Source organism: Panulirus ornatus, chromosome 19, assembly GCF_036320965.1.
Source record: "Panulirus ornatus isolate Po-2019 chromosome 19, ASM3632096v1, whole genome shotgun sequence".
Lineage (NCBI taxonomy): Eukaryota > Metazoa > Arthropoda > Malacostraca > Decapoda > Palinuridae > Panulirus > Panulirus ornatus.
The window spans coordinates 66,298,520-66,310,816 of NC_092242.1; the positions used below are offsets into that span (position 1 = coordinate 66,298,520).

The 12,297-nt window shown below is 39.4% G+C and overlaps 1 protein-coding gene across 1 annotated transcript in view; it reads left to right on the top strand.

Annotated features, from left to right (window-relative positions):
• LOC139755634 (uncharacterized) overlaps positions 1–11,867 on the top strand; it is a 17,731-nt gene extending 5,864 nt beyond the window's left edge. Inside the window, exons 3-4 of the mRNA XM_071674225.1 lie at positions 6,144–6,327; positions 10,786–11,867. Coding sequence (XP_071530326.1) covers positions 6,144–6,327; positions 10,786–11,318 — 717 coding nt within the window. The 3' untranslated portion in view covers positions 11,319–11,867. The remainder of the gene's footprint in view (positions 1–6,143; positions 6,328–10,785) is intronic.
• Positions 11,868–12,297: the final 430 nt, after the last annotated feature.

Consider the following 12,297-nt stretch of genomic DNA (forward strand, 5'->3'; position numbering starts at 1 on the left):
TTCCAATTCACTCTATTCCTTGCACACCTTTCACCCTCCTACATGTTCAGGCCCCGATCACTCAAAATCTTTTTCACTCCATCTTTCCACCTCCAATTTGGTCTCCCACTTCTCCTCGTCCCACCACCTCTGACACGTAAATCCTCTTGGTCAATCTTTCCTCACTCATTCTCTCCATGTGATCAAACCATTTCAAAACACCCTCTTCTGCTCTCTCAACCACACTCTTTTTATTACCACACATTTCTCTTACCCTATTATCACTTACTCGATCAAACCATCTCACACCACATATTGTCCTCAAACATCTCATTTCCAGCACATCCACCCTCCTGTGCACAACTCTATCCACAGCCCGTGCCTTGCAACCGTAGAACATTGTTGGAACCACTATTCCTTCAAACATACCCATTTTTGCTTTCCGAGATAATGTTCTCGACTTCCACACATTCTTCAATGCTCCCAGAACTTTCGCCCCCTCCCCTACCCTATGATTCACTTTTGCTTCCATGGTTCCATCCGCTGCCAAATCCACTCCCAGATATGTAAAACACTTCACTTCCTCCAGTTTTTCTCCAATATGTATATATATATTTTATTTATTTATTTTGCTTTGTCGCTGTCTCCCGCGTTAGCGAGGTAGCGCAAGGAAAAAGACGAAAGAATGACCCAACCCACCCACATACACATGTATATATATATATATATATATATATATATATATATATATATATATATATATATATATATATATATATCTTTCGTACTATTCGCCATTTCCCGCGTTAGCGAGGTAGCGTTAAGAACAGAGGACTGGGCCTTTGAGGGAATATCCTCACCTGGCCCCCTTCTCTGTTCCTTCTTTTGGAAAATTGAAAAAAAACGAGAGGGGAGGATTTCCAGCCACGCGCTCCCTCCCCTTTTTCCAACTCATCCACTCTTCTTTGTACAACCTTATCTATTGTCCCATGCCTCACAACCGTGTAATATTGTTGGAACTACTATTCCTTCAAACATACCCATTTTTTGCTCTCCGAGATAATGTTCTCTCTTTCCATACATTCTTCATCGCTCCCAGAACCTTTGCCTCCTCCCCCTCCCTGTGACTCACTTCCACTTTCATGGTTCCATGTTCCATTCGCTGCTAAGCCCACTCCCAGATTTCCAAAACACTTCATTTCCTCCAATTTTTCTCCATTCAAACTTACATCCCAACTAACTTATCCCTCAACCCTGCCGAAGCTAATAAATTTGCTCTTATTCACATTTACACTCAACTTTCTTTTTTCACACACTTTTCCAAAGTCAGTAACCAACTTCTGCAGTTTCTCACTTGAACCAGCCACCAGTACTGTATCATCCACAAACAACAACTGATTCACTTCCCCAGCCCTCTCATTCCCAACACACTGCATACTTGCCCCTCTTGTATTTACCTCCCTAACCACCCCATCTATAAACGAATTAAGTAACCATTAGGACATCTTACACCCTTGCCGTAGACTGACCTTCATTGGGAACCAATCACTCCTCTCTTCCTACTCATACACATGCGTTACACCCTTGATAAAATCTTATCACTGCTTCTAGCAGCTTACCTCCCTCACATATACTCTTTAGACATTCTACAGAGCATATTCGTCAACCCTATCATATGCATTCTCCAGATCCATAAATGCTGCATACAAATCCATCTATTTTACTAAGCATTTCTCGTACACATTCTTCAAAGCAAACACCTGATCCACACATCCTCTACCACTTCTGCTGAAACCATACTGTATGCTCTTCCTCAATAATGATGCTCTCTCTGTGCCTTCACCCTCTCATCAATCAATACTCTCCCCTACAGTTTTCCAGGAATACTCAACACACTTATGCCTCTGTAGTTTGAACTCTTTGCCTTTGTACAGTGGCGCTATACGTGCATTCCACCAACCTTCAGGCACTTCCCCATGATCCATACATACAGTGAATATCCTTACTGACTAGTCAACAGCACAGTCACCTCTTTTCTTAATAAATTCAACTGCAGTACCATCCAAACCTGCTGTCATGCCGGGTTTCATCTTTCGCAAGGCTTTCACCACCAAACCATTCTCCCTGACCCTATCACTTTGCACTCCTCCCCGAACAAAACACCCTACATCTGCCAATATATCATCAGACACACTTACCAAACCTTCAAAATACTCACTTAATCTCCTCACTTCATCACTACCTGTTTTCACCTCCCCCTTCATCGATGTTCCCATCTTGTCGCACACATGTTATATACCTCCTTCCAAAACACCTTTTTATTCTCCATAAAGTTTAATAATACTCTCTCACCCCAGCTCTCATATGCCCTCTTCTTCAACCCTTGCACCTTCCTTTTGACCTCCTGCCACTTTCTCTTATGCTTCTCCCAGTCATTTGAATTCCTTCCTTGTAACTATTGTCCAAATACCTCTCTTTCTTTCACACACTTTACCAAACTCAGTCACCAGCTTCTGCAGTTTCTCACCCGAATCAGCCACCAGCGCTGTATCATCAGGGAACAACAACTGACTCACTTCCCAAGCTCTCTCATCCTTAACAGACTGCATACTTGCCCCTCTTTCCAAAACTCTTGCATTCACCTCCCAAACAACCCCATCCATAAACAAATTAAACAACCATGGAGACATCATGCACCCCTGCCGCAAACCAACATTCACTGAGAACCATTTACTTTCCTCTCTTCCTACTCATACACATGCCTTGCATCCTCAATGAAAACTTTTCACTGCTTCTAACAACTTAACTCCCACACCATATATTCTTAATACCTTCCACAGAGCATCTCTATCAACTCTTATCATATGCCTTCTCCAGATCCATAAATGCTACATACAAATCCATTTGCTTTTCTAAGTATTTCTCACATACATTCCTCAGAGCAAACACCTGATCCACAAATCCTCTACCACTTCTGAAACCACACTGCTCTTCCCCAATCTGATGCTCTGTACATGCCTTCAACCTCTTAATCAATACCCTCCCATATAATTTCCCAGGAATACTCAACAAACTTATACCTCTGTAATTTGAGCACTCACTCTTATCCCCTTTGCCTTTGTACAGTGGCACTATGCAAGCATTCCACCAGTCCTCAGGCACCTCACCATGAGTCATACATACATTAAATAACCTTACCAACCAGTCAACAATACAGTCTCCCCCTACTTTAATGAATTTCACTGCAATACCATCCAAACCCGCTGCCTTACCGGCTTTCATCTTCCACAAAGCTTTTACTACCTCTTCTATGTTTACCAAATCATTCTCCCTAACCCTCTCACTTTGTACACCACTTTGACCAAAACACCCTATATTTGCCACTCTATCGTCAAACACATTCAACAAACCTTCAAAATACTCACTCCATCTCCTCACATCACCACTACTTGTTATCACCTCCCCATTTGTCCCCTTCACTGATGTTCCCATTTGTTCCCTTGTCTTATGCACTTTATTTACCTCCTTCCAAAACATGCTATTATTCTCCCTAGAATTTAATGATACTGTCTCCCCCCCAACTCTCATTTGCCCTCTTTTTCGCCTCTAACCTTTCTCTTGGCCTCCTGCCTCTTTCTTTTATAAATCTCCCAGTCATTTGCCTTATTTCCCTTCAAAAATTGTCCAAATGCCTCTCTCTTCTCTTTCACTAATAATCTTACTTCTTCATCTCACCACTCGCTACCCTCGTTAGCGAGATATCTCAAGGAAACAGACGAAAGAATGGCCCAACCCATCCACATACACATGTATATACATACACGTACACATGCACATATACATACCTATACATTTCAACGTATACATATATATATACATACACAGACATATACATATATACATATTGGAAAGGATCACAATTTTGTGTGTGACCAAGATATTCCTATGAGTCCACCGGGAAAATGAAACACAATAAGTTCCCAAGTGCACTTTTGTGTAATAATCACATCATCAGGGAAGACACAAGAGAGAAATATAACAGTCAGTTGATATACATCGAAGAGACAAAGCTAGGACGCCATTTGGTAAACATACGATTGTCCAGTTGAACAATTGCATTTTTACCATATATACCATATATGGTAAACAGAGAAGAGGTAGTAAAAGCTTTGCGGAAGATGAAAGCCGGCAAGGCAGCAGGTTTGGATGGTATTGCAGTGGAATTTATTAAAAAAGGGGGTGACTGTATTATTGACTGGTTGGTAAGGTTATTTAATGTATGGATGACTCATGGTGAGGTGCCTGAGGATTGGCAGAATGTGTGCATAGTGCCATTGTACAAAGGCAAAGGGGATAAGAGTGAGTGCTCAAATTACAGAGGTATAAGTTTGTTGAGTATTCCTGCTAAATTATATGGGAGGGTATTGATTGAGAGGGTGAAGGCATGTACAGAGCATCAGATTGGGGAAGAGCAGTGTGGTTTCAGAAGTGGTAGAGGATGTGTGGATCAGGTGTTTGCTTTGAAGAATGTATGTGAGAAATACTTAGAAAAGCAAATGGATTTGTATGTAGCATTTATGGATCTGGAGAAGGCATATCATAGAATTGATAGAGATGCTCTGTGGAAGGTATTAAGAATATATGGTGTGGGAGGCAAGTTGTTAGAAGCAGTGAAAAGTTTTTATCGAGGATGTAAGGCATGTGTACGTGTAGGAAGAGAGGAAAGTGATTGGTTCTCAGTGAATGTAGGTTTGCGGCAGGGGTGTGTGATGTCTCCATGGTTGTTTAATTTGTTTATGGATGGGGTTGTTAGGGAGGTGAATGCAAGAGTTTTGGAAAGAGGGGCAAGTATGCAGTCTGTTGTGGATGAGAGAGCTTGGGAAGTGAGTCAGTTGTTGTTCGCTGATGATACAGCGCTGGTGGCTGATTCATGTGAGAAACTGCAGAAGCTGGTGACTGAGTTTGGTAAAGTGTGTGAAAGAAGAAAGTTAAGAGTAAATCTGAATAAGAGCAAGGTTATTAGGTACAGTAGGGTTGAGGGTCAAGTCAATTGGGAGGTAAGTTTGAATGGAGAAAAACTGGAGGAAGTAAAGTGTTTTAGATATCTGGGAGTGGATGTGGCAGCGGATGGAACCATGGAAGTGGAAGTGAATCATAGGGTGGGGGAGGGGGCGAAAATCCTGGGAGCCTTGAAGAATGTGTGGAAGTCGAGAACATTATCTCGGAAAGCAAAAATGGGTATGTTTGAAGGAATAGTGGTTCCAACAATGTTGTATGGTTGTGAGGCATGGGCTATGGATAGAGTTGTGTGCAGGAGGGTGGATGTGCTGGAAATAAGATGTTTGAGGACAATGTGTGGTGTGAGGTGGTTTGATCGAGTAAGTAATGTAAGGGTAAGAGAGATGTGTGGAAATAGAATGAGCGAGGTTGAGAGAGCAGAAGAGGGTGTTTTGAAATGGTTTGGGCACATGGAGAGAATGAGTGAGGAAAGATTGACCAAGAGGATATATGTGTCGGAGATGGAGGGAACGAGGAGAAGTGGGAGACCAAATTGGAGGTGGAAAGATGGAGTGAAAAAGATTTTGTGTGATCGGGGCCTGAACATGCAGGAGGGTGAAAGGCGGGCAAGGAATAGAGTGAATTGGATCGATGTTTTATACCGGGGTTGACGTGCTGTCAGTGGATTGAATCAGGGCATGTGAAGCGTCTGGGGTAAACCATGGAAAGTTGTGTGGGGCCTGGATGTGTAAAGGGAGCTGTGGTTTCAGGCATTATTGCATGACAGCTAGAGACTGAGTGTGAACGAATGGGGCCTTTGTTGTCTTTTCCTAGTGCTACCTCGCACACATGAGGGGGGAGGGGCATAGTATTCCATGTGTGGCGAGGTGGCGATGGGAATGAATAAAGGCAGACAGTGTGAATTGTGTGCATGGGTATATATGTATGTGTCTGTGTGTGTATATATATGTGTACATTGAGATGTATAGGTATGTATATTTGCGTGTGTGGACGTGTATGTATATACATTGTGTATGGGGGTGGGTTGGGCCATTTCTTTCATCTGTTTCCTTGCGCTACCTCGCAAACACGGGAGACAGCGACAAAGCAAAATAATAATAATAATAATATAAATATATATCCTAACAAAATATTTTTCTTTACAGGTGGGTGGCTTAATAATTGGCATACCATGTTTGATATGCTTAGTTGCATTTGGATGCATCTTCATCATCTCTGGGATCAGTCCCCTGGTTATTAACCCAGGGGTGTACGATAACATCTCGGATGAGGGCGAATTCCTCGATGATGATGGTACTATTGCAGGGATTGTCATGCTAGTTATAGGAGGTGAGTAGCGCTTTCATGCTCTCCCCACACCCCACCCTTCATGGCTAGTGTGTGTCTAATTACTTTTTTGCAACTACCTTCCTGTCCTGTATGAGGAGGGAGTTGTATGCTCATAAGGCAACCCCATCCTTTAAACTATTTTTGCTAGCATACGTCGTTTTAAACTTTTGTTTGCCCTCTTCTGGTCCTTTTTGATTAGCTCTTAGTGTTTCATTAAATGTGGTGAACAAACTTAAGTGTATATTGTAGTTTTGGCTGAACTTAGGATGTGAATAGGTAGATAATTATTTCCTTTACTGTTCCTCTGAGCTTCTCTCTCTCTTTCTAAGACACACACATGTAGTGTCTCACTCACCCACACGCTTTCATACTATATCTCATAATTATACTTATTCTCTTGCTTTCTCCCCCTCTTTCTCTCTCTCATTTGATAGCTAAGTATGTACATATATAGTAGGTGGTAGGCAGCCACCTACCAGGGAAATATATTACTGGTACTACCTGCCTGGGTATTGGAAGGATGTACAAATTATCAGTCATAGGTTTCTATGAATTCTGATTATTTTTACATTACTTCAGTATGTTTGTCAATAGTGCCTTCAACCCAAATAATTTTTATTTTGGATTTCTTTACAAATTTAGAAAGGGTGAAAATTCTTTTCATAACAAAGGAAATGGTGTAAAGTAAACAAAGATTTAGGAAATTTTGTAAAACTTGCTCTTTATGCCAATGCAGAGTCAGCGAACATAAAAAATGTATAAAACGATTCATACATTTTTTGTTTTTTCAAGTTTATTTAGATTCCAGTAAGTAATACAGTGTGTCACTTTTTAATGATGGATTTCTGATAAATTGATTAACTGATTTTTCCTCTGCATCATTGCAGCATTCACTTCAGTATGCCACCTATAGGCTGGGCTCATAGGTGGCATATGAACAATATTGATAAGTGCAGTAAAATGAAAAAGAAATCCGTTTACTTATAAATTGTTAATGAGGAAAAATTTAGGAGTAATGATCAATGATTGAAAAAGCCAAGTAAGCTGTGCATTGAAGCGCTAAAAAAAATTGATAAAATTCTTGACTTCATAGGTAGGGTATTTCATTTTTAAATCTGAAATATAAATCTTTACTCTTTGCAGCTCACTAGTGTGTCCCTTCCTTAAATATTGTATTCCTTTTTTGGTCACCCTTCTTGAGAAAAGGCATTATATAAGTGGTGTACAGTAGCAAGCAACTAAAAGGATTTCAAGAATGAGAAACATATCTTTTGAGAGCCATCTAGAAGACCTAAACTCATAGTGCACAAAAACTGAAAAAAAAGTAATTTCATATAGGTTTTCAAAATGATAAAACATTTTTGCAGTCTTGATCAGAACAGCTAAATTGTTAAGGTTAAATCAGTCAGATTCCACCTGTACCTGAGGATAAAAATTATGGGTAAACATTTTGCTCTAAGATAAAGTACTCTTTCTTCAGCAGGACTGTTATTATGGAATGATTGGCCAGTAAGAGTAATTGAAAGTAATGCCATAGGTACTTTTCAAGTAATGACCTGACATTTATGTAGCGATAAGTATATGGCTGACTTTATTTCCTCCTCCATATATGTAGGATTTTCTTGCATTTCTTTTCTATATCTGATCTCATTTTTAATGTCACAATTTACCTCAAAATGACCAAGTGGTCTGCTGCTGTAAACAGTTGTTTGTGTTCCTTTGTAATAATTCTTTTAGGACTGAACTCTCAAAACTTTTTTCAGTGCTCTCCTTGCCATTAGGACATTTTGGAAATAATGCTGATACCTTTGTATATGTGCTGTCAAGGCAGGATCCCTAAGAGGAGGGTATTTATGGTGCCAAAGCACAGGGCCTGGCCCCATGGGAGGGGTCCCAGACTTGATTATATTTTTTTCATGTGTATGATACAAATGGCCTTCTTTTCTTGGTAGTGAAAAAAGTAGTATGAAGACAGTAAACTTACAAAAGGAAAGAAATCTAAATATATTTTTTAGATAGATCTATTTTTGTTACATTTCTCGTGAACTCATTGTCATGTGTAATATGTGAGTATGCAGAGTTTTCTACAACATTTAGTGACTTTAGAATAACTGCTTATTTTACTGCTTATTTCATCTTTTTATATTCTTTTAAAGGCTGTATCATTGAAAGAACAGTTTTATCAAAGAACTCGCTCCAAAGGAGTCTACATTTTCTTGTTACAGTAAATAGTGCAACCTTGAGCTGCAGCACACTTTATAAGGTCCTGGGTAATACCAAGACTCTCGTAGAAATTTGATAGATATAAATAAATATATAGGGTAGTTATAAGTATATATTGATCTTTAATGTTAAAAGGATATTAACTTCATACAACTTAGTTATAAATAAATATGTATTGATCTTTGATGTTAAAATGATAGCATCATAAGACTTTTTAATTCAAAGTCTTTTTTGTAAGTGTGATGAAGTGGTAGGATAAAATGTGCCAGACACTCATGTGATTAGCTATTCAGTAAACTTTATGGATTAAAGATATGAAGCCTCATAGGATAAAACTTCTCATCAGAACAAATCTAGGCGTTATCTTTTTTTGATAATGTAGGGTAATATTAGTAGTAAAAGTGATCTCAGTTAGTTATACGTTGGTAATCTACAATAGTTTTAATAGTAGTAGCACAGTTAGTTGAAACAGTAAGTATTGGTAATCTAGAGTAGTAACTGTTGGGGTTAGTTGTAGAATTGTAGGCTAATATTAGTAGTACAAGTAATCTAGGGTAGTAGTAGTGTAATCAAAAACATAAGTATGAAGCTAATTCAGTTAATAATGCATTGATAATATTTTGATAGCTTTCTTGAAATTTTTTTTTTTACTATTTTGAGTAAGCCTTTGCTTGTTAATTACTTCCTTGTTTATGATCATATCAATTCAAGGAAAAGAATCTTCAGCTCTGTTATAGGCTTTGGCTGTATATCTGAAATTAGGCAAAATTCAAATGACAGCTTAAGTGTGAAACACAGACATTGATTAGAATATCTGTAAAAGAAAATTTGGGGGATTGAGGTTTGTACAGTACATTGAAGTAAGGGAATAATTTGGGGCCTGCAGTGAAAAGCAGCACAAGCAGCTGAGATACCTATTCCAGTATTTGCTTATCGTTATTTATCAACCATCATACTACTAACAACTCCCAGACTAATGTTTCTATCTCTAATATCTCTGTCATTGTGAATATGAGTGCTGTACAAAGATTCTAAGGGGATGATGAAAATTAGTGGATGTAGTGCACACAACCATTGAAACTTGCTACAGGCACTGTTATAGCTCTGGTTTATGTGGTTCAGCCTTTCATGTAACTTTCATTCCTGTAGAGGTAGTGAAGTTGACCTTGCATGCAGCTTTTGTCCCACTGAAGTTAAACATACCCTCTTCATCTTATTCATCTTCAGTAATGAATGATGTTTTGGTTATGTCTTCAGATTGTTATCCTCTTCTTGTTTTCTTAAATTCTTCAGTATTAAATGATTTGTTGGTTATGTTTTCAGGTTGGAATCCTCAGGTTGTTTCCTTAACCTGAATCGTGAGGGGATGTTTTCTTTTCTCGTTGCTTGCCTTTCTGGGGAACTTTAACTCGTTTCTTCATATGCCTATATTATTATCTGGAATCTATTTCTCCAAATATTTGCTGTCCTGGTATTAGGTGATGTGTTTTCTTACATGTCCAATGTCCATCACTGGAAAGAAAGGAAAAAAATGTTAATTATATCTTGGATAGTCACACTCATCTTTGTATTATAAGTTAGTATAATGATGTCACTTGAAACATTTTGTGCCAGAAAAATCTCACAAGGATTGGGTTGTTGACCAATTTGGTAAAATCATAAAACTTTTCTTGGGACCTATGAAACTATTTGATTTCCAGCCGATCACTAATGGAATATACTATTCATCACCAGTTAGGCATCATATCATATTAAAGCATGATCAGTAGGTTATTATTAAAGGAAGGGTGCATTATGGTGGTCATCACATGCATCCCCAAGCTAATGATTCTCAGCATTTGCCTATTCCTATAGAAGGATGAAGTGTAGTCTTGGTCTAGCATTATTATGAGGGCGTAGTATTGAGAACACAGTTATGTGCTATCGTAACTACACATCTTTCCAAAATATGCAGTCAGCTCAGGATGCCTGTGTAATACTTTGAAATTTTTAACCTAAACTAATTCTAAGCTTCTGTGCCCAGTGTAATTACAGATATGTTCATACAAGTCGAGACAATAAAGTACTGCTTTATTTGTCTGCCAGCACACATGCTTTAAATTGTGAAGTAAATTAACGAAGGCTACACTTTTCTACTTTTTTTTTTTGGCATATTTTCTTTCACTAGTATTTATGCTTTATAATATAAGAATTCATACTATTAACAGTAACTTTTCACCTTTCCTTTCTTAACAGGCTTATTTATAGCTGGAGCAATTGGACTCTGTGTGGCTGGCCTCAAGGCCTGCAGGAAATACTCAGGCATATCTGGTAGAGTCATCAACACTGCCCCAAATGTTGTTCCTGCAGCAGGTGCATACCCTGTGGTAGCACCACCAGGGCAGGTGTACTCTTACCTAGCACCAGGACCATACCCTGCTCCAGTTCCAGGACATCCAGGCCCATATGCACCACCAGCTCCAGGCCATTCTGGACCATACCCACCTCCAGGGCATCCTGGACCATACCCACCCCCATTTGGAGGACAACTTGGATCTCAGCCAGCAGCAGGAGTTTACCAACCAGCAACAGCAGGTCCCCAATCTACACCTGCATTTGGACAAATGGCACCCTTCACTGGAGGGCCAGGACCTTATTCATGTGAACAGTACCCAGATTTGGCACCACCTCAGGCACCAGACCTGCCTCAGAAGGCTGGGTTGCCTGGGGAGGTATCACCTATGGCACCAAAGGAACCATATGACAGGCCTCCAACATATTCGCCCTAGACCTGTAATGGCAGATTACATGCAAGACTAGAGCAACAATATTTTAGCATGACTGCATGGTGCTTGAATTTTGTCATTTTTTTAGAAGCAATATGGCTATTTTTTCTTTTATGTACTTCAAGAAAGTTACATTTACCTAGAATGTTATTTTTATTTAGTGTATAGGTATTTTTTTACTAAATCTGTTGAAGTATACCAGATATGCTTACTTGCTTCAGTGTTTGTAGCCATGCAAGTATTTTAATGAATGCTATGCCAAAGGCTTTTAGTATTATTATTAAAGGATAGGAGATCAATTAATTTTAGTTTTGTAACTCCAGGACCCATTTTATGGGGCTCTGCAGTGTCAAGGCAGAGCCGCAATCAGTGGCAGGGAAACTTTGTATTCCTTTGGACTGAGGAGTTCCTTACAGAGATTGTACTTCTTTTCATCCATGGAGAGTGGTACAACCTCATCGGAGTTGTGTTTTCACTTGTGTAACTCATCCAGGAGGAGTCCAGTAACACCCAGGAGATACTAGAAAACAGAATAAAGGATGACACTGAAAATCTCTGTATTACTGTATTACTTGCTTATCATTACATAATTTTTGATTGTACACTCCTAGGATCCTTTTTACAGTCTCTTAGAGAATGAATGAGGAAAGGTTGACAAAGAGGATATATATGTCTAGGGTGGAAGGAACAAAGAGAAGTGGGGGACCAATTGGAAGTGGAGGGATGGAATGGGAAAGATTTTGAGTGATCAGGGCCTGAAAATGTGGAAGGGTGAAAGGAGTGGATTGAACTAGGACAGAAATGTCTGGGGTGAACCATGGAAAGGTCTGTGGGGGCCTCGACATAGATAGGGAGCTGTTGTTTCAGTGCATTATACATGACAGGTAGAGAATGAGTGTGAGCAGATGTGACCTTTTTTCTGTCTGTTTTCCTGGTGCTACGTTGCTGACGCAGAGGTAAGTGATGCCATTTCCTGTGGGGT